The 26,752-nt window shown below is 35.6% G+C and overlaps 1 protein-coding gene across 6 annotated transcripts in view; it reads right to left on the reverse strand.

Annotated features, from left to right (window-relative positions):
* Nucleotides 1-26,752, reverse strand: part of WDR7 (WD repeat domain 7) — a 351,933-nt gene that overhangs the window by 177,041 nt on the left and 148,140 nt on the right. For all 6 annotated transcript variants that reach the window (XM_049111821.1, XM_049111824.1, XM_025422170.3 and 3 more), the window contains one exon: nucleotides 19,573-19,686. In XM_049111821.1, the coding sequence (XP_048967778.1) occupies nucleotides 19,573-19,686 (114 nt within the window). The remainder of the gene's footprint in view (nucleotides 1-19,572; nucleotides 19,687-26,752) is intronic.

Genomic DNA, 26,752 nt, shown 5'->3' on the forward strand with positions numbered 1-26,752 from the left:
CAACCTCAAAAGTAAGTGGCTAATTATCATAGCTTTAGCTTTTTGCTTTTTATTGTTATTTTCTTCTTTAATGAGATTTTTCAGGTACAGAAGAATCTAGATTACTACAGTTTGACTTATTCTGCAAAATTTGGCCAACTCTATGACTAGGTTTTAGATAATATTAAAGAAAGAATAATTCTAAATAACCCCATTGTGAGTGAGGGTTATTATGAGCAGGAGGTACATACAGAAGTATTAATGATAAAACAGTATGACGTCTGAAGTTTGTATTAAAATAGTCCAGTGGTGGAAAGAATAAATAAAACTGGCTACAGGTTGACAATCATCGGAGTAGGTAATCAGTAAAAGGACATTCATTACACTATTCCAATTTTATATGCTTAAAGATTTATATAATAAAAATACTTTATGCTGAATTAAACTGGGTTTCTGTGTGTTTAGCTTCATTAAATAAGCATAAACAAGATAGGGAATAAATATATGCCAATTACAGAGAAACCTTATAACCTTTAAAAATAAGTGTATACAGTCTTTGCATGAAAATAATAAAAGTCTGACTTTAATATATTCCAAATTTTAGATATTGCTAGATTTTTTACTTAATCTGGGTATCTCACTATAAAATAAAAATTTAAAGCTGATGAAATAAAATTTCAAACCATTAAAGTGATGTTTATGGTTAACATGTGGTTCTACATATCGAATATGCAAAATAATGAGAATCTGTGCATCTGACCTTAAAACAAAGCCTATATCTCATCTTTTTCCAATTTTGAGTACATGCACCAAAACGGAAATTAGCACCAAATAATTTAATCAGTGAAAACTTTTAAAAGATTTCTGCGATGGGGACAATTTTGTTGTTCAAAATGATGAGTATGCACTGGAATCAAAATAAATAAATAAATATAAATTATAAACTCAGAAGCAGATACATATTTAGTCATTAAAATTCTTGTATTCATACCCCACCAGTAGATATCCAAAACTGTCAAAAGAAAATCTACACTTACCTTCCTCATGTCATTTAATTATTCAAAGGTGGTAGGTCCAGTATGGTACAACCACCATATACTATTCAATAAACATCAGAGAATCTTAACTCTGAGCAGTACACTCATGCTTAAGAATAAAGTGCCTAACGATCAAAGAACATGCTTTTGGGTATAAAAAAGTAAAAGGCAGGCAAAATAAAGCTGTGTTGATACAGAAATTTTAACATATACTCCCCACACTGTTTGCTGAGTTCCTTAAAATTCATGCAAACCTAGATTTTCTTTTGTACATCATCATCATTGCACAGTGTTTTGAAATAACCTTATTTTTGTTTGTAACATTGGTAATTAGGATGCAAATGCTTAAATATCTTTCTCTAAATTTTGCCTGAATAGAAATGTTCTAGTTTTTTCATTTTACAGATATACATCCATATCAGTATGCCAGCTTGTCTTTCTATTCTTAAAAATGAATCATATTTTTCACTTTAAAATGGTTAATTTGTGTTACATGAATTTCACCTATTTAAAAAATTTAAATCTTCCAATATCTAAACTTATTCCCAAGTTATTTTTTTTCACTTATTTTTCCCATATGTTTTTCTTAAGTCTATTAGTAATGATCTGATAAAGGTAGAATTTTTAATATACTAATCAAAATTAGAGGTTATAAAACTTGTTTAAAATTTTACAATAGTAAATTGTTAAACAGATTCAGTTTGTGACATTTTTACTTAAATTTGTTGGTGATTACAGCTGATGAGAAACATTAATAAATCCAATAACATTTTTCTACACGGCCATTTTGAAATGTCAGCCATTGCTAATCGATAGACTTCTTTTCTCACTGGTCACAATGGCTCACAAAATGGTCACAATGACTAACTCTGAGATCCCTTAATTTATAGGCCATACCCACAAAAGGCTTGACCCAGATAGTTACTAGTGTTGTGTGTTTATGCTTCTTTACTAAGGAATCAATTACATTAACGGCAATAGCTGCATGTTTTTAAGATGCAAATGACTAAAATGTGAGCCTCTTTTAGATTAATGCCCCCAAATTAAACTGCATCTTAACTGCTCTGACATCTGTCATTCAAGCAGATGTCAACTCATAAACCTGACAAAGTACAAGCTGCTTATATAAGTTTGTGATGTGACAGATGTTTATCAGTCACAGCTCTGAGCAGTCACCTCTGATTAGAAGATACTTTGTAATTTTTATTAAGCTGTAAAAATTCACAAAAGAATACACAAAGAAAAATTATAACCCTATTAAAATTCCAATGAATAGTCTCATGAAAATGTTATTAATTTTTTCTAATTTGAAATTATATGTTGGTATAAAAATTCCCTTTGACAAACAGGCGAGGCTAAACTATCTTCTTAGAGGTTTTATTTGAAAGATCTTTCTCAAAGAAATGAAAATTATTACAAAGCATTAATCACCTAAAATTAATCCTTTCTCTTCATATTATCTTACTATTTTCTTTTATTTATAATTTTATTAAGATTAAGAAAGATGCAAGGAAGAATATATTCATATTTCATATTTTTAGAGGTTAAGTCTATTTCAGATATCAATAAAAGTACATATTTGTGTGGTTTTTTATACCATAGCTATTGCTGGATATGATGGATAGTTTCTCAAGGAATAGACGCAAATTAAAAGCTTCTTTGAGGTCTAACTGGCTGGTGAGGGAATCACGTCCCAAAATGTGTGCTGACAGGATCTGCCCTAACCCCCTGAAATAAGGCCCAGCAGGAGCCTGTCCATGGGCTGACTCATGTGGCACCAGCATTGTCCCCAACAGTGGGCTAGGGTCTAGTTGGCTGGGAGAGGCAGATGGTTTCATTTGTTCTATATTTTCACTCTTCACTAAAGTTTAGGTGAATACTGGCCAGTGAGAAGAGGAAAATACTGTTACTGCACCTGTCACTTTTATTTCAAAAACAACCAACTCCAGTTGGAAGAGAATAAGGAAAAATCTGCTAAGTTCGGCTTTACTGTGTCAATAAAATGTAGGTTATCTGACGACTTTATAAATGACTATATAAAGCTTTCTATTAGTCTTCATGCTTTTCTTTCCAGTTAAACTCATAAAGCTTTAAAAATATACCTCATATTTAAAGAAAATATTCTCAACCAGTATATGGTATATTTACAAATATATAAGCTCCTTTACATATTTCATGAATCATATGCCGTCAACTGCAAATATTTAAATATTAAAAAGAAACAACATATTAACACCAAAGGGCCTGGATTCTTTTTTTTTTTTTTTAAGATTTTATTTATTTATTCATGAGAGACACAGAGAGAGACACACACACAGGCAGAGAGAGAAGCAGGATCCATGCAGGGAGCCTGACGTGGGACTTGATCCTGGAGCTCCAGGATCACACCCAGGGCTGAAGGCGGCGCTAAACCTCTGAGCCACCCGGGCTGCCCAGGCTTGGATTCTTTTCTTCCTTTCCCAAACCAAGTTTTCTTAAAGTGGTATTTTAATACAGTACATGAATAATCTTACAACTATTTGAATTACTGGGGATCCCTGGGTGGCTCAGTGGTTTAGCACCAGCCTTTGGCCCAGGGCGCGATCCTGGAGTCCCGGGATCGAGTCCCGCATCGGGCTCCCGGCATGGAGCTTGCTTCTCCCTCCTCCTGTGTCTCTGCCTCTCTCTCTGTGTCTCTATCTCTATCATGAATAAATAAATAAATCTTAAAAAAAAAAAAAAAAACCAACTATCTGAATTACTAAGCCTTTTTGCTAACTTTAAAAACAGTAAGATCTAAGCTTTAAATCGAGCAAATCAAGCATTTGCACATTCTTATACATACCCCATCAATAAATATTTGTCATGACAATCACAACATATGCAAAGTCAGAAATACTTTTTACATATTGTTGAGATATATATAAAATTTCTTGATATCTATGGAAGATCGCTATCTCTGCTCTGTCCATGACAATCATCCAGTCAATAATGCTTGAGATGACTCTTAAAGATCTAGAGGATGGTCATGCTGTTGGTTGCTAATTAAATAATTATATAACTCCAATGTCATTGCAACTCAGTGCATTTCAAGAATGATTTAAAATCACTTTAAATGCTTCTAAGTTGACTCACTACCACATTACTTAAAACCGATTCTGTCCATAAAAGCAAGTACTCTGACATCAGCAGGGCATATGAAGAAACTCTTGGAGTATTCTCTTTTTTTAAGGATTTTATTTATTTATTCATGAGAGACACAGAGAGAGGCAGAGAAATAGGCAGAGAGACATAGCATAGATGCCCTCTTGGAGTATTCTCAAGAACAAGATGGAGAGGAGCACTTGGGTGGCTCAGTCGGTTAAGTGCTTGCCTTTGGCTCTCATCATGATCTCAGGGTCCTGGGATCAAGCCCCATGTCAGGTTTCCTGCTTAGCAGAGAATGTGCTTCTCCCTCTGTACCCCATCCCCTGCTCATACCTTCTGTCTCTCAAATAAATAAAATTAAAAAATAAAAATCTTTTTTAAAAAAGGAGCAAGAGGGAGAAATCTGAGTTAGGTGATACCACAAAAGTCATGTATTGAGTTAAAAAAACTGAAGCTATATAGTAATGTTAGGGTTGGTAATTAGGTAGACTAGCTCCTAGCCATGTGCAGCAGCAGTCTCACTAGGGTGTGGTGCACAATGAATTACTTGGCATTAGGACAACACAGAAGTTTGTTCAGCACAGTTATGGAGGATATAAAGCTGGAGTAATAATTAATCCACTGGACAGCAAAGAATCTTTGTTGGGACGATGGCTGAAGCCAACAAGAAACAAATCAAAAAGGATAAACATCAATTCCTGTTTTTACATTGTAAAGACTTGAATTAACATCACTTTATGTAAGAAGAGTTTAGGTGATTTCCTACTTAGTAGAAGCCAAAAATGTGGACATTTTCTGAAGAAAACCAACTTACTTTCAGAATTACAGGACCCAGATAAAGGAAAGCAACAGTCCCATAATACTTATACTAGTCTGCTAGTACCAAGATCTAAGGAGTATCACTGATAAACCAGAGAAGGTACAGACAACTAGAAGAGGGAAGGGTCTAGAAATTGTATCATCTGAGAAGTTGCTGAAGGAAAAAGACGACACAGGAGGAGAAATGCTTTCCCACATACATGTACACACACAAACAAAACAAGTGAAAGATGGGAGGAATGAAAGTGTAAGCAGTAAGTCCCACAACTGCAAAAGTGTGTGTGGTGGGAGCAACCAAAGGTGACTCACACCCTTGTATCATTCCCACCCTCTGAGTGTGGGTGGGATCTGGGACGTGCTTCTAACCAATAGAATACAGCAAAGTGATGGGATGTTAATCTCATTAATTTGGTTATGTTGTATGAGCACTCTCATAATTAGGTTACGATAAGCATGCACAAACTCACCTGGTGACTTTGAGGAAGTAAGCTGCTATGATAGGAAATGCCCATGGAGGGCCATGTGGCAGGGAACCATGACAGCCTCTAGAAACTGAACGCCTCAGCCCTACACCTGCAAGTAACTGAATTCTCCCAATAGACTGAGAGACTGGAAGAGGACCCCAAGCCTCATATTAGACCCAGCCGCAGCCAACACCTTGACCGCAGCCTTGTGAGACCCAGAGCAGCAGATATAGCTAAACTGTGCCTGGACCCCCTGACCTTTGGAAACAGTGAGATTATTTTAAACCATTGTATTGGTGGTAATTTATCATGTAGCAATTGAAAAGCAATACAGGGTATAAGCAGAGGTTGGATACCCTTTGTGACCAGTGATGTAGTACGAGGAATTCCTTGCACTAGGCAAAAGACTGGTCTAGAATCTAGCTACTAGATTATAAATTAGGTCTTTCCAATCCTGTGAAAATGTAGCAAAAATGAGGCAGGGGGAGATTTTTATATGGCACATGGAGGACACTAATATCTCTATACTAAATTCATAATAAGCACTTACACAACAACAGGAATCCCTTTACTTCAGCTGACATTTGTAAATATTAGCATTCTTTTTATTGGACTGTGTTAATATTAAGGAACAATTAACTTATTTTAATTATAAACCTAGAGGAATTTAAATAACCAGAATGTCTTAAATAAATTTAAATACCATTGCAAGAAAAGCAGCTTAGAGTGTTCAGTTTAGATCTTCATATTCTATATACGCATCTATTGAGCTGCTGCTGCACTGCCTTAGCTCAGGCCCACATCAGCTGGCTGGAGGACGACTGCAACATTCTCCTCCTAACTGGTCTCCCTGTTCTCATTAAGAGTATACCCCCCCCTCGCTGCAGCACTGATCTTCAATATATTCAGCACTACAGCCATAGTGCTTTGACTAATGGAAAATCAGATTACACCTTTACCTGGCTTAAAACTCCTCAATGGTTTCTAATTGTCCCCTGAACAAAGAGAAAGCAGCTCAGCATGATGCACAAAGCCTTTCATCATCTAGCCTCCCATTCAGTCCTTCATGAAGTCCCTTTAGTCTTTGGTCAGTCCTGGCCCTGCCCCACTCTACAGGCATTCAGACTGAACCACTGACACTTCCACCAAAATGCTACACCACCTCTGGCTCTCTCCCTCCCAAGTCCTGGCTCCAGCTTGGAAAATCTCCCTGCCCATGCTTTCTGCCTGTTTCAAACTGAAGGTCAAAGATGCTCAACTAGTGTGTCATGAAGCCCTCGTGGGGACTGACTCCGCCAGACCTATGGGGCCACCCTGAAGACCACCTGCTTCTTCAGGTGCAGACATTGGCCAGACACGCCACAATGCTGCAAAGAATAAATGCCACTTTCTGCACCTTTTAGAGTAAAAACTCTGCTTTGACATCAAACTAGCTCCTTTTAAATAACATGTGTTTACTGGAATGTGCCAAGATTTCCACATGAATACAAGTCAGACATACATCTTGGTATCACAAGTACCAAAGATGCCAAGTCCAGAGGTGACGATCTGGATGTGACACTGGCAGTGATTCCTACTACTGATATGGATGTCTACTGTGCTGCTGTTTCTTGGGCTGTAATCCTAGGACCTCCTTTATAGATTATTTTTTATTTTGCAGAAGTTCTCTTCCCTATCCCTAAGTCAGTCAATAATTTCTCATTTCATGAGAAAATAATGAGTAAAGCATTAATAGCAGAAATACTTGTGCAAATAGTAACAAATAATATCAAACCAAATTCTAAAAATCCCAAATTTATCATGAGAAATAGCTTCCCATGAACAGGAAAATGACTCATTTCATTGTGGTGTATGCAGTGAAAACCCACAGAAGAGTATAAATGTCATTGTACGATGAATTGTTTACATCTTACTCCAAAACATCAAAATTGTTTTAGGTGATAGATGGTAACAAAACTACTACAACAGAAACACGGGGATAAAATTCAAGGGTGTGGGGAAGCTCGGGGCATCTGTACAGATTCTCACTTTTTCTTCTAAGTGTCCCCAAATTGTATTTAAAATCCATCACATTCAAAATAAATAAAATAAAATAAAATAAAATAAAAAAATAAAATAAAATAAAATAAAATAAAATAAATAAAATAAAACAAAACAAACAAAACAAAACAAAACAAAACAAAATAAAATAAAATAAAATAAAATAAAATAAAATAAAATAAAATCCATCGCAGATTTTTGGTATATCTGAACAGTACACTAACCTGCTCAGAGTTTCTTAGATGTTTATTTATCTTCATTTTTAATTTTTATTTATTTAAAGATTATTTAAATAAAGATTATTTAAAGATTCTATTTATTTATTTTATTTATTTATTCGTGAGAGACCCAAAGAGAGAGAGGCAGAGACCCAGGCAGAGGGAGAAGCAGGCTCCATGCAGGGAGCCTGACGTCGGACTAGATCTCCGGGACCCTGGGGTCATGACCTGAGTCACCTAGTTGCTTTCATTATCTGATGTCCTCCTAGCAATGGACCGATTAACTATAGGAGCAGGGCCAATACCGAAGTCCTACACTGTGCCCCCCCACCCCCACCCTGGGCGGACAGGAAGATCCAGTCTTTCATCCCTGTATCCAACAGTCCTAACACTCAAGCTGCCACCCCTTCTCAGCCCTTTTGCTGCCTTCCCAGATAGGACATCTAACAATCCCTGGATGTTTTGGGGGGCATCCCTGAACTCACACACTGGACTGAAATGCTCAAAATACCTGCCCAAGTCACCTCACCCCTTCTATCACCTTTTGTTATATGCTTCCTTGTTCTATTTTTTAGAAATTTAGTGCTTTTAAATTTAGTTTTATGAAACTACACACTGTTTAAAGAGTCAAACAGTTCTATAAGTTAGTACAAAAGCAGTAGTTCCCTCAACCTCATCCCCATTTTCCACTCTGCAAAAACAACCACTTTTGGCTCACTGAGAAAATCCTACATTGCCACTTTCTTTCTTTTCTTTTCTTTTTCTTTTTTTTTTTTTTTTTTTTACATTGCTACTTTCTAATTTTTTTTCCTTTTTAGGCTTATCTTTAAGCTTAAAATTCCTTATTACAGTCAATGAAAATTGAGTTCTCCCTCACATATATGCAACTTACTCGCACACATCACACACACACCCATGTCCACTCACACACATTCATGTACATAGTCTGCCTTCTTTCTCTGCTTATTCACCACAGTTATTATATAATAAACATTTAGTATATTTTCACCATAATGTGCATGCTACTCAGAGCTCAACCACGTGACTTATCATGGTTAAGTTTTTCAATACTACTTTCCCCCCCTGCCCTATATATAGATAATAATTATCTCTTGTTGGTGATGGTTTTCTGTATTTTTCAATAATTTACCTAATTGTATAAATCTGGAACACAGGGAAGGAAGTAAGCTACAGAGCAGAACAGAGCCCAGAGCCCAGCCTGGGAAGTGAAACAGTCAGATGTTGCAAAATATCTGGAACATGGTTTGATACATTCAAAGAAACCTTAGTGAATTTAATCCAGTCACTGATTAAGATGCTTCTCATAAAGGAAGGGCTACCACACCTTGAAACACAAAAGCCAGTCTCCCAGAATTCTCTTCTCCATGCAATCCACAGGGTGGCTAGGTGCCTGAGGTTACATTCCTAAGAGGTACCAGCTCATGAAAAAGTGGGACAGGGTTTGTAAGCATCGATCAGGGGCCAAACCTTATAAGGCATGTTATCTGGATCCCTGGATCCCAGTCTGCCTTCTTCTTAGTTTACCCCCTTATTTTAGGGGAACACATCTAGAGGAAGCTCTGGTTCCTGATAAAAGAGAATGGAAGGTACATTTTTTGGAGATCTTGAATCTCTGAAAATGTCTTTATTATACTCTCATAGTGAATTTATATTTTTGTGTGGTATACCTTATTCTATTTTTGAACACAGTCTTTTAAAAACTGAACTAATGAGTAAGCATCCCTTGCAAGTCTGAGGGCTGTGAATTTTTCTCCTCCTTGGGCACCTCGATGGCTCAGTCAGGCATCTGCCTTCAGCTCAGGTCATGATCTCAGAGTCCTGGGATCAAGACCCGCATCACGCTCCCTGTTCAACAGGGCCTACTTCTCCCTCTCCCGCTGCCCCTCCCCCCAAACTTGTGTAATGTCACTCAAGTAAATTAAAAAAAAAATTCTCCTCTTCTTCCTTGGCAAGACTTTTAATGACACTGCAATGGAAGTTTTCTTTTATTCTTTAGATTCATTTTTAAAATATGCTTTTCTAAGTCTAGTAGTGACTCTCAACTGAATGGCTATATCAGAGTCTTCAGACAGCTTTTCTTTTTTTTTTCAGACAGCTTTTTTATATCATTATATCCTTCCCATGATACACTGATCACCATTGGCCAAACATAGGTATAATGTGCAAATTAACTCTCCTTCAGCTACTATAAGCATAAATTAGTATTTTCTTTTAAGGCTGTCCTTTCCTATTCATTAAATGATTCACTCTTCTTGGTAAGATTCAATTCAGACAATAAATGTGGTAAAAAAAAAAATAAGTCAAATATAAAAGCGCTTAAGAAATTAGAATAATTTGAGATGCCTAGGTGGTTCAGTGGTTGAGCATGCCTTCAGCCCAGGGCATGATCCCGGGATCGAGTCCCACATCGGGCTTCCTGCATGGAGCCTGCTTCTCCCTCTGCCTGTGTCTCTGCCTCTCTCTCTCTGTGTTTCTCATGAATAAATAAAATCTTAAAAGAAAAAAAAAAAGAAATTAGAATAATTCATCAATATTTCCTGAGGCAGCTTTTAGAAACTTCTGAAAACTTGCATGGAAGTTTGGATGTATCTTTTATCTATACATAGAGTATAAATTTGTCTAGTAAATTTGTATCTCTTGGAGTGTTCAACTACACAGAATAATTATTAAGTCATCTAAAAGAACTGATTTATAAATGATTTCTAAGTTAGTTTCAGATCGTTTATTCTACTTACTAAAGCAAATCACTTAGTGGTGGCAATGAGGGGTCAGGAAGCAAGGAAGGGGGACATACAATACTTCTCAAGCACTTAATATGGGCCAGTTCCTCTGCTAAGATGGTTGGAAGCATTATCCCATTTAAACTTCACAACAATCTTACTATCCTCATATTTCAGGCGAAAAAACAGGCTTCTCACCATAAAGTATCTCTCACAGACACACAGTTGAATAAGCAGGGAAGCTGAGATTTGAACACAGACAATGAGACATGAAAGCCTGTGCCACAACCGTATTTCTTCTAAAATATTCTAAATATATACTTATTATTGCAGACCAACTTGTCAATTCAATTGACTCGACTGTGTTCCATTTTATTTTTCTGATTGCATGAAATCAATAGATTCGCTCGTAGACAAACATGAAGTGTTAAGTTCTACATCATGGTAACATGGATTTATGAAACCTTCAATGATTAAGAGTGTTCTTCAGGGAAAATTTTCCCAACAAAGATAACATAGCCTGTCATCAGTCTTGCCATCTGGAGCATGAACTTCACTCTACCCCCCGTGTCTGCTAAGTGCTCAATGCCTAGTAGGTGCTCAAAAATACCAGCCGAACTGTTCTCAGCCTCACTCTCAAGAGTCTTCATTTTGAAGTCTCTACACTGCCTATCCACCCCTGGCACAACTGCCATGATCTACCTCATATGTAAATCCTAACCCTAACTCATCCCTGGTGCCTGGAATTCTCCTACCTAAAGTCTATCTCATGTACATGTATGGAGTGTGTGTGTGTGTGTGTGTGTGTGTACCGTGCATATATATACAGCCTCTCTTTCAACTAAAGTCATCAGCTTCTCAACTAGCTGCTTACTTTATCAAATCTTCCCTAGAATGTGACAGAAAAATACAAGGTGCATATTAATGTTTTTGTGGAGTAAAACTGAGTATTCCTTATACTTCTTTTAGGTTGTATCAGCGACACTGAAAAAAAAATGTATATAAAGGGCAAACAGAGTAGCTGGTTTAGTTTCCCAGAATCCTTTTAAATTACGTTTACTCCATTTTGTAAACAAAAATACATAGTTGTTGCTACTGTTTTTTTTAAGATGAAATATTCTCATTCGATTTTTATCCTATCTATCTATGAGTGAGGACTCCTCTTTCTATATATCTACATGAGGACAAATATATACAGGTTCATGACTGTCTTCACCTCAAATACTTACATTTGTGATTAAAAATTTCAAAGTAAGAGTAAAAAGCCTTTATGCTTCACAATTTTAATCTCAGAAATCATGGGGAAACTCAAGAATGCTAGTCAATTTAATTATCCTTTTGTGTAGTAAAAATGATTATAAAGTATCATGAAGAACTCTTCCAAACTCCACATCCATTTTAAAACCTGTTTTCCCCCTTTAACGTGGTTTGCACAGTAAAAGTAATCATTCACAGGTATGACATAAAGTCTGTGAATTATGAGACATTGTTGTCATTACTTTTGTGAATTACAACTTTTGGTCATATGGGTTTGATATCAATTATAAGGGCAATTTATGTAATATACAGATATATAATAATGTGCCACAATCTAATGCAATTCATTATCTGAGAGGTATTATTACATAGCTCACAAAAAGGCCAAACTGGAAGTTCATCCTGAAGGTTATTCACTCATACGGAAGGCTTAAAACAACAAACAAACAACAGTTCCTACATTCTTATCCAACTAAGTATGTCTCCTTTTTCCTATTCAGTATAAATTTATCAAAAAGAATATATAATATTAAATTGAAATGTGTATATGTACTGGTGTATTAATGTGTGTGGATTTATATGACTGTAAAATAATTTTTACTTTATCTAGAAAATATGTAAAATTGCCTTCCTATACTAATTGTCTATGGGTGGGTTTTTTTTTAAGATTTTATTTATTTATTTATTTACTTATTTATTTATTTGAGAGAGACAGATCGGGCACAGGGAGGAGGGCAGAGGGAGAAGCAGACTTCCTGCTGAGCACAGAGCCAGCCAGCCATGGGGCCAACTCCAGGACCCTGATATGATGACCTGAGTAGAAGTCAGATGCTTAATTGACTGAGCTACCCAAGCACCTCTTATGTTTATTTTTTTAAGAAAACAGGAAGTCTTTTCTTCACATATTAAATATTTCTTTGCACTATATAAAATAAACTATATCACAAATTAAAATAGAAGTATCTATATTTCAAAGAGAAAATGATGTTTCACAATAAATATATGTTTCCTTTTTTTCTTATGAGATTTTTTTTTTCAGTGACTTGGTTTTACATAAATTACTTCTATTTAAGAGCACAAGATATAGAGGCAAACCGCCTGGATTCAAATCCTAACTCTGCCATTTCCTATGAGCTTTATGTGGAAGGTTACTTACTTTCCTCTCTCATAAAATGGAATTGATAATGAGGATTTATTACAATTAGTTGTGAGGATTAAAAAGAGCCTAGAGTACAGCCTGACATATCAGGTACTCAATAAATACTAGTGAGGTGTGATACTTACTACTTTAAGTCCCTGATTTTTCTTTTTTTTAAGATTTTAAGTACTCTCTACACCTAACATGGGGCTCAAACTCACAATCTCGAGATTGAGAGTCACAGGCCCTACTGACTGAGCCAGCCAAGCACCCTAGTCTGATTTTTTACATGTATTCTTTTAGATGAGTTTGTTTAAATGTTAAAATGATGTCATGGAACAGCAGGGTACTCTGGGGAAACAAAGTTCAGTGTTACCATAGCAGCCAGGCAAGCTCGAGATAGGAGTGTCTTTGTGCCCTTTGTAGGGCCTTAGACACCTCGTTAAGGTGTTTGGATTTTGTGCTATAATAAATGGGAGGCTATTAAACAGCACTTAATGAGGGTGAAGGTTGATGGCTTCCAACACTGAGCAATGGAAGGCATAAACTAAAAAGGAAAGCAAGGGAATGAAGATAGGGAGATGGTTGCAGGAGAAAATAATAATCAGACATAGAAAAAATGAAAGTCTGGATCTATGCATTCTTTATGGAAATGGAGAACAAGGAAATCACCAGAAGATATTTAAGAGATGCATTTTACAAGAACTGGCACTAACTACATGTGGACATTGTTGGAAAATGGGAAAGCCAGGATTATCTCTTAATTTGTAGTTTAGGATGGTGGGTGGTTGATGGTACCCATAGTGACGCCTTTAAATGAGATATTAATATAAAATGAGATAAAAATGTAAAAGGAGATGAGTTTTAGTAAAAAGTAGGGCTCATCTGAGACCATACCTAGTATGTATACCTTCTAAGCTCAGCAGGTATGTCAAGTATAACAAAATAGGAGTTTAGTATAATAAAGACTTTGGATAATTGTAAATTAATATACAATAGGTATCTATAGGACAGTCCAGCAGGTGATATGTTAATATGATATGTAGAAGAAAAGCCTCGGTTGGAGACACAGATTTGATAGTTATTAACATAAGTGGTAGTTAAAAAACAAAGAAAAGGGAAATCCAATCATCCAGAAGGGAAGTATGAGAAAACAAATGACTAAAGGCTATAATTTGGCTGTATTTTAATATTCTTATCAGAAACTCTCAAATACTATATTTAGGAATGTTCTATTTAACACCCTAACAACATACAACTAAAGCCAAGTGTTAAATACCATACAAAATTTTAATTCACATTTTCTTCCCCCTGATTAAAGGTACAGAAATGTAAATTATTTGGAGTGGTGTATTTCACTCAGAAATCTACACTTTTGTTTTTCTTGATATCTGTTTTCATGAGAACAGCATGGTAAATAAACCTGAGTGTTAGTAATTTACACTCATTCAAAGACCTTAATATAGTAAACTGATTTTGTAGCAGGTAACATTCTGAAGTCAAAAGCAAGGGCAGTGGTAACAATTTAGAATAAATGACTTAAAATTCACATAGATCTAGTACTGTTTTTCAGACCATAAATTATAAATTAAAGAATGAGAAAGGAAAAGGGTGCAATGCAGAAGGTTATTCTAGTTTAATAATCATAAGGCCTCTGGCTCTGTGTTGGAAAGTACTTCGGATTTCTAAATTCATAATGCCCCAAATTTTGTTCTTTGGAACTTTTGTGTATTTTAACAGGATGAATTTCCCATCTTTCAGTCAAAATAAATGTATAGATATTTTATGAATAAGACCCTTAGTAAAATGCACAAACCAATATTTAGTCTCAGACTAGATGTCCTTTTCAGCTCTATTTCAATATACTAGAGATGTTGACTTTAGTGTATGAAGACGTGTTAATGTGTCAGCTTTATATTGATGACTTCAAAAAGCTAGACAGAACAATAAATATCGCATTTTACATGTATGCAATGTTTAGTTATAAACACTACTTATATTTAAGTAGTAAGCAGTTAATATATAAATATAAGTATTACTTATATTTACTTATACTTAATTATTATACTTATTATACTTATAAATAATTATTATAAGTAATACTTAAGCACTTATATTTAAGTAGCCTTATGTTGCAGTAGTCCTACATAATTTAAAGAACAAATTTAAAAAGAACATTTAAAGAATATGTGATGATTTTTCCTAAAGGAGATAATCTTTTGGTCTAAAATTAGAATAACACATTTATATTTTAAATAATAAGGGCAGCCCCAGTGGCACAGCGGTTTAGTGCCGCCTGCAGCCCGGGGTGTGATCCTGGGGACCCGGGATCGAGTCCCACATCGGGCTTCCTGCAAGGAGCCTGCTTCTCCCTCTGCCTGTGTCTCTGCCTCTCAGACTCTGGCTCTGTGTCTCTCATGAATAAATAAAAAATAAAATCTATAAAAAATAAATATAAATATAAATAGACATCCAGCAATTATCAGGCTTATGTCTGATATCAAAAGCTTTATAAAAGGTAGACTGTGACATCATCTCACATTTGAAAAGAAAGAGATGCTGAAGTTCAATGAGTTTAAGAACAGGGCAGCCCGGGTGGCTCAGCGGTTTAGCACTGCCTTTGGCCCAGGGTGTGATCCTGGAGACCCGGGATCGAGCCCCACGACGGGCTCCCTGCATGGAGCCCTCTGCCTATGTCTCTGCCTCACTCTCTGTTTCTCATGAATAAAAAATAAATAAAAATTTAAAAACCTTTAAAAGAACAGTAAGCAGTGTGGATTGGAGTTTTGAAGTCAGGCAGGACTCATTTTACATCCCAGACCTACCATTTCTTAAAAATGTGATGCTGCACAAGTGACCTCTCTGACTTTGTTTCCTCATCTATATATCTGGAAAAGTATCAGTATCCACTTCAAAGACGGTTGTTAGGGTCAAGTGTAAAATGCTTGGTACGTAGTAAATTTCCAATGAATGTTATTTTCCATTTCCTTTACCTTCTCTATTTTGTCTTTTTTCCATGGCATTTCTCATTCCTTTTTTTTTTTTTTACAAATTTCATTTATTTTTTATGAGAAATATAACAAATACAGTCAACGCACCCATTCAAATCCACATATCATTGCTGTTTTTGTTGTAAGCGGCTGAATGTGTCAACTGTCCTGCTGATCTACTATCAAGCAATCTCTTTTTGACAATGTCAGTGACTTCTGACCCTTTATCACTGGTATATGGACAGTGTGTCCTGCTGTATTGAACAAGGCATGGGATACTGCAGTTTGACCCTCAGAAGAATTTAGCGACTTTCTTAAAGGGATTCATGCAGGTTTGTGAATACAATCTTTCCAAAATTCTTTTCAACTACAATGAGGGGTAGGTTTTAAACCGCAATATTTAAGGGACACACAGCTTCACTGTCACTCAGAATGCCACCTTTTAAAACCGTTTTTAAAACGCAATATTTAAGGGACACACAGCTTCACTGTCACTCAGAATGCCACCTTTTACCATGATAAAAACTACATAAAGATAATTAAGTCCACTAAAAGGTCTATCTTAAAAAAAGATTATAACTTATGTAAAATTTTTTCTATATGTCATTTTTTAGTGAGATTTACTCTATTAATATAATTATGACCTATTTAAATATTGTAAGGAAAACAAGAACATATCATTTACAAATGACCATATATCTAAATAAACATTTAAGCTATACTACTAAAAATAAAATTATACTGTACAAACAAAACAATCACACATATACAGCATATTTGTGTGATGCTGAAATTATAAGCTAAAAAAAATCAATGCCATTCTTTTTTGCTGTAAAAAAATACCATTATTGTTGTTAAAACAGATTTTTATAGAGTATTGCAAAACCTGAAGCAATTCCAATGAAAAAGTACATTTCCCATGCATACTATACTATAATATATAAAAAATTACACGAAATAGGTTTTAATATTTTTTCTTCATAAAAACAATATTAATCTATGAAAATGGCTCATATAGGCTTTGATCTGTAATTGAAAACATTTGGTTAAAGGAAAGAATCTGATGAACCTTAAGATAGAATGCTGAGTAAAACTGAGTGTGTGTGTTGACCAAGGCACACTGCCTTCCTTACTTTGTAGAGCCGATCAATAGATATTAGCTTTAAAAAGAAAGATATAGAAAGAAGCTGCCGCATATTTTTTAAATGACAAGGTGAAGGTTTAAATTGTCTCAATCAAGACTCAATTTTTTCTTCCCAGTTTTTCCAGCTGTTCTCTTCCAGTTAAGACACTTCATTTCAAATAAATTTAATTAGTTCCAATTGATCATAGCTAACACTTACATAGCTTTATCCATGCTTCTCTACTTTTATAAAGCAAACACTAACAAAGCCTGCTAGGCTCAGATCCCTGTCATAAGACAACGTTCATACCTCATTCTTTCTTACTCAAACAGAAAAATTTCAAAAATAATTATTCTGTCTAAAGCACTAAATTATATTTCATATTTAATTGGTATCTTGGTCAGTTGTTTAATTAAGGTAATTGAAGAACTAAGCCCCAGACTGCTACAAATATAAAATTAATATAACTATGTATATTAGCCTACCTAGAGATTCCAAATAAGAATGCATTCAAAATATAGGCAAATATGTTGCCATGATAGGATTTCTATTTATTTAAGAGAAGATATTAGTGGAGCAATTTCTTTTAAGTAACCAAAGAAACCCCAGATTTTTCAAAGTGAATGGCTAACTAACCTGCCCAGATCTCCCTTCTGTAGTACACTTGTGCTCTACAATGGTGGAGATCCCAAAATAGGATTATTGTGCCTGAAACAGGCTTCTCTCAAAGCACCTACCATATTTTTCATAATGTAATTTATATAGAATTCTAGTCAATAAAAAGAAATATGGTTTTCTTCTAAACCCTCACAAAAATCTATACCACATCTTAATCAAGTCACACAATTCAAAGGTAACCTAAACGATCTACAGACTGCATGCTAGTTGCTTTGACAACATGTTAAGGAAGGCTTTTTTAGTTATCTAAATTCTTTGAACATTCTTGCCTCTAGTAGCCATGGCATGAAATGAATAAATCAACTGATCAAAGCCATTCACCACATATGTTTAACTTAAGTTCGTACAAATTAAAATACAGTTTATGTAGCATTGATTCTCCAAACTAGATTTTCATTTTTAAGCTTCTTGATTTTTTTAACAATAAAATAAAAGCACAGTCCTGTGCTATTTGCAGTCTTATGACTTTGGTAGTGCATAATTCAAAATTCCAATGTACTGACTTAAAAGTGCTTGAGGACTCAAAAATTTAGCTTTTATTCCAGAATGCAAATTGAGTTATTCTACTGTTTCAAAGGCAACTTTGTTTCCCCTGTGAATAAACCAGTCTTTATTAGAGGGCCTTAAAATTAACAGGGAATTAAAAGATATCTACAACATTTAAAAAAGCAATGGAAAAAAAAAAAGACAAAAGCAATGAAAACAGAATAAAGAACTAGTTTTAAAAGATCCACAAGTGAAATAATTTCCTCTAATAGCTACTGATGCAATTCCATAATTGCGAAGTGATAAATTACTTTCAGAAAAGTTGGAAATTTCTGGAATCATTTCTATTTATACTGAAGTTAAATTTTTTTAAATCACTGAACTGACACATTAAAAGGATTAAAAAGTAGCAAGTAATAAGCACCACCATTTTTACTGAAAACCAGATGCTCCCCACTTTAGTCAACAAGTTATTTGCAGCAGTAGCACAAGGCTCCAGGTTTTTTATTACATGCTTTGTAAATTTTCAAGAGAGATCATTAGGCTCCCTCAACTTCCTTCCAGTGAAAAAAACAGTAAAGAACCTGCCACACAGAGCTTTAGAAGAAAAAAAATCAACAAATTGTACTGATGTTTTCTAGGCATGCTTCTTTTCAAATTATTGATTAAGTTACTATTTGTTGCTTCACAATAATTATAGATTTATATGGCCAGATTTTATATAATAACCATCCATACAAAAAAGTGTATCTTTCTTAATACCAATAAAAATATTTATAGTGGGTTGTTTTTAATCCTCTGTACATTAAAAGAAATTGAGCTGAATACATTTGGAGATCTGGTAACTGAAACTGATGTAGGTCTACAAAAAGATAGGCCGAGCATATATGAACATAAAACATATGGAATATGGAACATATTTGGTATATGGCTAAATTTCATTTTATGTCTTTATTTACGTAATAAATAATACAGGTAAGAATGGTCAATATCTACACAACATAAATAACTTTAAAAAGCAGCAGTCACCTGTATACCTAAGCTATAGGTAAAGAGAGTATCTGTAGGTTTCCCTACACAGCCTATATTGCATATATTGCCATTAGGACTGCAGTATTCTGCAGCTTACCCTATAATTGCAAAACCTTTCATAACATAATAGGTGTATTCCTCTACACGTTTCAAGGCTTTAGTAATGATCCTAGCCTCTGAATTAGAAGGTCTTCAGGAAATCAAATGCACAGCTAGCAGGTTCATTGTTATAGCAACAATGAGCAAACCTAGACCAAATAAACAGTTCTGCTTTTTTCCACTTCAAGATCAAAAAGGACATTAAGGAGTCTCATAAAACTAAACACTCCATCAATACAAGTTTCCATCTTTCCCATCAACATATTAAATTCCCTTATAAATGATCTAAAAGCATTTTCCAACATTGGACAAAGCTTGTCTATGTTAAAGATGTCCCTACTTACCAGTTGTGATGTCATCATCTGCAAGGTCATGCTCTTCCTCCTGGACTTTGGCTTCTGGCCCCAGGGCATCAGGAGCAGTGCTGATAGTCTGCATGGCTTCTGCTGAGACTCCAGCTAGAACAAATGGAATCACAAGGTTTAGTCTGAAAAAACTAAAAGGAAGGTGGACCAAAACTCTTAAAGCTTTTTAATTACTTACTGGGTACAAATGCAATACATTAAAAAAAAAAAAAAACTATGTTCACTGCAATCAGGTGGAGACCTAAATTAACAAAATATTCATGTGTACTCTATTTCTTTATATGTATATATGTATATGGGTACAAACTTTACCAACTTACCCGCGATCTAGGAAAAACAGAAGAAGAATGCTTCAGTAAATTACATTTTACTTAATTCCTTTCAACATCTTTGCTTCAGTTACTTTAGGTGATCTAGACATGATTATGCTGCACAGAGAAAAGAAAACCTAAAACCTAAAAAACCAAGACCATTTTAAAAGTTTACTTCTTTGGGGGTGCCTGGGTGGCTCAGCTGGTTAGGCACCTGCCTTCAGCTCAAGTCATGATCCCAGGGTCCTGGGATCTGGCCCCAGCATCAGGCTTCCTGCTGAGCGTGGAGCCTGCTTCTCCCTCTGCCTGCCACTCTCCCTGCTTGTACTCTCTCTTTCTCTCTGTCAAATAAATAAATAAAATCTTCTAAAAAATAAAAAATTTTTAAAAATAAAGGTATACTTCTTTTTAAAATGTTTGTTTATAATTGGGGGGCCAGAAGGAGGGATGATGACAAGTGCTCTGGGTCTCTGTAAGAGTCCTAAAATGCACTGTCCAACTATATCTCTGTCTATGGAGGAATTAAATACAAGATTTGATAATTATCACACTGAAAGAATCTTATTGAAGCAGATGGCTGCACCAGATCAGGGGCCAGAAGCTTCCATTCTGTAAATCACCTGAGAACTTGCCAACTGATACAAGTATCTGTTCATATACTATTTTCTGCCCTTGAAGGTGTACTTTGTTGTCTACTACATTATTTCTAATTTGGTAATGGATAGTAGAATGTTTTTATATTTTTCATACAGTTATCAACAGGTATTACTAAAACACAAAATACAGAAATTTCACCATTGGAAGTTACTTTAGAAATTAAGCCTTCTAATCAATCTTTTAAATAAGTACTTCAATAACTGCATACACAGTACCTGTCAAAATATTTTAAAAATCAAAAGCTATAAATATTCAAGGACTTCTTTTTTCCCCAAGGTGTATTAACTTAAACATTTCTATGTGAAATTCAGTCTTGCTGCCTCAGGTTTACCAAAGACATCAAGAGAGGAAAATCTTCATCTTGAACCATTTGAAAAACCCAGAACTAGATCTACCAGTAGATAGTTCCAAGGCCTATTGACCTCAATTTGGGGAGGAGGACACACTATGCTAGTATCACCACTTTCTTCAGATTTCCTCTGACAAAAAAATGAACAGTGCTAAATCAATAGTCGCTGATGAATGCTAAATGGCAAAGCCATCCCTCTGCAGTATCATCTTGTTGGGTTTTCAGGATAAAACTTCTAAAAAAGGAGGGAGATTACTAAAACTATATTATAAAGTTAATTACTTAATTAAAGATGGCTTTCAGTAAAATAACCGCAAGGGGCAGAAAATTAGGTAAATGCCACATTTCTAAAGATTTATTGTTTAAACACAAAATCAAAGATTATGTCATATTAAAATACAAATCTCTGAAACCTCTCAGTCTTGTTTCTTAATACTTGATAATTTTGAAAATGATCAGAGAAATGGGGAAAAGCTGTTAAGGAACAGTTTATTTATTTTTTTTTTTTATGATAGTCACACAGAGAGAGAGAGAGAGAGAGAGGCAGAGACACAGGCAGAGGGAGAAGCAGGCTCCATGCACCGGGAGCCCGACGTGGGATTTGATCCCGGGTCTCCAGGATCACGCCCTGGGCCAAAGGCAGGCGCCAAACCGCTGCGCCACCCAGGGATCCCGGAACAGTTTAGATAGTACCAATCTTTTATTAGTATTTTCCTTTCCTAAAAAATTAAAGGATTCAATAAAAAGAAAGCTAGTATGTATGCAGCAACAAGTTTATGAATCCATTTTTTAAAAATTTTTATATTTTTTTAAGAAATTTTTTTAAAAGATTTATTTACTTGACAGAGAGAGAGACACCATAACCAGGGGGAGCAGCAGGTAGAGGGAGAAGGAGAAGAAGGCTCCCTCCTCATCCTGGGCCATGACCTGAGCCCAAAGCAGACGCTTAACTGACTGAGCCACCTAGGTGCCCCTGTAAATCCATTTATATTAATCTCATTTAATCAGAGAGGTTAAGTATTCGACATAACACAGCTACTGAATTTGGGAACCGGTACTGACACATAGGTCTTTCGATTTCAAACCCCCAAATCCTTTCACCATGAAGTTCTTCCAAGGACTGAGTTGCCCAGGGCAGGGTAGGAGGCATGACACAATATCACAGCATAGCATGAAAATTCACGGACTCACACAATACTGAGTACCAACGTTGTCAAAGCCCTGGACGAAGTTCTTGTGCTGCACCTGGTGACTAGTCAGCTGTGGGTAGTCAACACTTGGGACAGAGCTTTTTTTTTTTTTTTTTTTTTTTTTTTGGGACAGAGCTTTAAGAACAAACATGCACTTCTCAAAGTAACCAAGGTTTAAGGAAAATGCAAAAAAAAAAAAAAAAGAAAGAAAACTACAGATCAATATTGCTTAGTCCCAAAAGTCCCAGCAAAAAGTTAAGGAAATCATATTCAACAACATAGACAAGGAATTATACACTGTGACCAACTGAGATTTATTCCAGGGATGCAAGTGTGGTTCTATGTTCAAAGATCAATCACCCTAACCCAAAATATTAACATGCTAAAGAAGAAAAAGACCATATGATCATGTCCATTATTTGACAAAATTCAACACCAGCCCATAATTAAAAAAAGAAAACTCTCAGAAAAGTAGAAATAGAAGGGAACTTCCTCACTTAATAAAGAGCACCTGTTAAAAATCTATAACATTGTACTTAATGGTGATAGATTGCCTTCCTCCTATTATTAGAAATGAAGCAAAGATGTCCATATTCACCACTCTTATTTAACACAGTACTGGAACTTCTAGCCAGTGTAATAAAGTATGAAAAGAAAATGGATACTGTTTGGAATGGGTAAGATAAACTGACCCTATTTAAGGATAAAATATCTACACAGAAAATCCAAAGGAATATACGAACCCCCCCAAAAAACAAAACAAAACAACCCAAACCTGAATAGGTGAGCTCAGTAAGTTTGCAGAATACAAGAAAATATGTTTTATCAATTATATTTTATATGCTGGCAATGACACTACATTAAAAAATACTAATAATAAAGGTTCAAAAAGCTGAAATAAATGTAAATCTAAAAGGAACACATATAGGAGTGCCTGAGTGGCTGGCATTAAGCCTCCAATTTTGACTGTGGATCCGGTCTTGATCTCAGGTTGTGAGATCAAGCCCCACATTGGGCTTTGTGTTCAGCGAGAAGTCTACTTGAAATTCTCTCTCTTCCTCTCCCCCTACCCCTTTCTCCCTGCATACTTGTTCTCTCTCTCTTTCAAATAAATAAATCTGAAACAAAATAACAAAACAGGAATTGTATGCTGAGACTTACAAAATACTGATGAAAAAAAAATCAAAGACGACCTGAATAAATGAAATGGAAAGACATAACACGTTTATATACTGGAAGATTCAATAAACAGTAAAGATGTCAATTCTCCACAAGCTGATATATAGGTTTAATGCAACCTGTATCAAAATCCTTGCACAATTTTTTTGTGGATACAGGCAAAATTATTCTAAAATTATATGGAAAGACAAACTAGAATAGCTAGGAGAACTTAGCGGGAGGGGGAGGGTAGTAGGAAAAAAACCCATCTACTCTATTTCCAGACTGATTATATAAGTTTATTAAAACTATGTGTTTTCAGGTAAATGGAACAAAAGAGAGAACCAAGAAAAAGATACATGCAAATATGTGCAATTGATTTTTGACAGAGGTGCAAAAACAATTCAATGGAGGAAGGATAATCTCTTCAACAAGTGGCCTATTATAACTGGACATCCATAGACAAAAATATGAACCTCGACCTAAGACTCACACCTTACATAAAAATTAAAATGGATCATGGACTTAAATGTAGAACATAAAATTATAAACTTTTAGGAAAAAAAAAGAAAAGTCTTTGAGATCTAAAGCTGGACATGACATCAAAAGTACAATCTATAAAAGAAAAAAATAGCAAAGTGGACTTCATTGAAATTAAAAATTCTTGCCCAACAAAAGACCCCATATTAAGAGGATTAAAAAGCAAGCTACAGACTAGTACAAAAGATACATAAATCACATATCCAACAAGGTAGTAGTAAACTATATAAAAGGAACTTTTTATTTTTTTTTAATTGTTAAAGATTTTTAAGTAATCTCCACACCCAATGTGGGGCTTGAACTCACAAGCCCAAGATCAAGATTCACATGCTCTATGGACTGAGCCAGCAAGGCATCCCTCTATAAGGAATTCTGAAAACTCTACAGTAAACAGGCTGGCAGTTCTTCAAAAGGTTAAACAGTGTTATCATATAACCTAGCAATTGTACTCCCAGGGAATGAAAACTATGTTCAGAGACTTGTACATGAATGTTCACAGCAGCACTATTCATAAAAGCCAAAGAGTTTAACAATCTGAATTGTTCATCAAATGGTAAATGTATGAATGTGATATATTCATACAATAGAATATTTAATAGCAATACAAGGAAATGAAGTATTAATACAAGAAGCCAGTCACAAAACAACACATGTTGTATGATTTCGTTTACATGAAATGTCCCAAATAGGCAAATCTACAGAAATAAAGTACCTCTGTGGTTGTTTAGGGCTTAGAGGACTGGGGTAAATGAGGAATGATATAGTATGGGGTATAGAATTTCTTTTGGGGGTAATGAAAATGTTTAAAAATGAATTGTGGTGAGGGTTACACAATGTGAATATACTAAAAAACCCCGAATTACAAACTTTCAACGGTAAATTTAATGACATGTGAATTATGCTCAAGAAAGTTATTTTTAAAAAGTCTGCCTTCTAACATTCTAGATGAACCACAGAAACCAAGCTACTTCTGTGTACTCTCTTGGTACATTTTCCACCACACAGCTGAAGAAAAAAGGAGGGAAAAAGAGTCACAGAGAACATTTATGCAGTAAGAAAACAAAATTTGCCATGAATATTTTGTGTTAGGAAGCAGTAATGTTCCATTCTTAATTTTTAAAAGATTTTATTTATTTATTTGACACAGAAAGTACACAACAGGGAGAGCGGCAGGCAGTGGGAGAGGGAGAAGCAGTCTCCCTGCTGAACAGGGAATCCAAGCAGGGGCTTAATCCCAGGACTCTGAGCCAAAGGCAGACACTTAACCAACTGAGCCACTCAGGCACCTCCCATTTTTAATTTTTTAAAAAATTAGATCATATTCTTAATTTTGACCATTTGTATACCTCAGTCTATTAGTCTTCACAGTCAAAATACTGAGCTATTTTGGTACCAATCAATAAGAGATATTGATTTGGTTATTTCAAAATTATACAGATTTCACTTTTTAAAGATCAGATAACTATCCTAACTTCAAACTGGGCACTGGGTTGGTAACAAAATACCTAAGATCCCTAACTTGTTAGGAGATCACAAGGGAAGAGATGATGGGAATGGGGGGAGGGGAACCACAATACTACCATCAACTCTCAAATCCAAATGTTACAGATCACTAAAAACTAAGTTTAACAGTTCACTTTGAGGGAATGATAGAAGTGCCTTCTGAACTTTCAGACCACACAGCTACGGCAAAAGACAAGCAAAACTATTATTTAATTCCTCTAAGCATGGTAATCATCATCTGCAAAAAAAGGAATAACATTAAAAAAAAAGTCCCAGTCATATCTTCTCTATTTCTAATCTCCACAGTATTTAATTACATACTATATTACCATCTTATGTTAGCAGACTGACATTAGAGCAGACATTCTGTAAAAGGCAAAACTGCAGGACTGAAATCAACCCAATGACTGCTGGAGGCTAGGGGTATGGGTAAGAGACTGACTACAAAGTGGTATTAGCAAATATTTTAGAGTAATGAAAACAATCTATATGGGTTATTTTTTTATTGGAGTTCAATTTGCCAGCATACAGCATAACACCCAGTGCTCATCCCGTCAAGTGCCCTCCTTAGTACCCGTCACCCAGTCACCCCAACGCCCCTCCTACCTCCCTTCCCACCATCCCTTGTTTGTTTCCCAGAGTTAGGAGTCTCTCATGCTCTGTCACCCTCACTGATATTTCCCACTCATTTTCTCTTTCCCCTTTATTCCCTTTCACTATTTTTTATATTCCCCAAATGAATGAGACCATATGTTTGTCCCTCTCCAATTGACTTACTTCACTCAGCATCATACCCTCCAGTTCTATCCACATTGAAGCAAATGGTGGGTATCCATCGTTTCTAATGGCTGAGTAATATTCCGCTGTATACAAAGACCACATCTTCTTTATCCATCATCTGTCGATGGACACCAAGACTCCTCCCACAGTTTGGATGGTGTGGCCATTGCTGCTATAAACATTGGGGTGCAGGTGTCCTGCTGTTTCACTGCATCTGTATCTTTGGGGTAAATCCCCAGCAGTGCAATTGCTGGGTCGTAGGGCAGGTCTAGTTTTAACTCTTTGAGGAACCTCCAGGCAGTTTTCCAGAGTAGCTGCACCAGTTCACACTCCCACCAACAGTGCAAGAGGGTTCCCCTTTCTCCACATCCTCTCCAACATTTGTGGTTTCCTGTCTTGTTAATTTTCCCCATTCTCGCTGGGGTGAGGTGGGATCTCATTGTGGTTTTGATGTGTATTTCCCTGATGGCAAGCGATGCGGAGCATTTTCTCATGTGCTTGTTGGTCATGTCTATGTCTTCCTCTGTGAGATCTCTGTTCATGTCTTCTGCCCATTTCATGATTGGATTGTTTGTTTCTTCGCTGTTGAGTTTAATACGTTCTTTATAGATCTTGGTTATTAGCCCTTTATCTGATATGTTATTTGCAAGTATCTTCTCCCATTCTGTAGG

This window comes from Canis lupus, chromosome 1, assembly GCF_003254725.2.
Source record: "Canis lupus dingo isolate Sandy chromosome 1, ASM325472v2, whole genome shotgun sequence".
Classification (NCBI taxonomy): domain Eukaryota; kingdom Metazoa; phylum Chordata; class Mammalia; order Carnivora; family Canidae; genus Canis; species Canis lupus.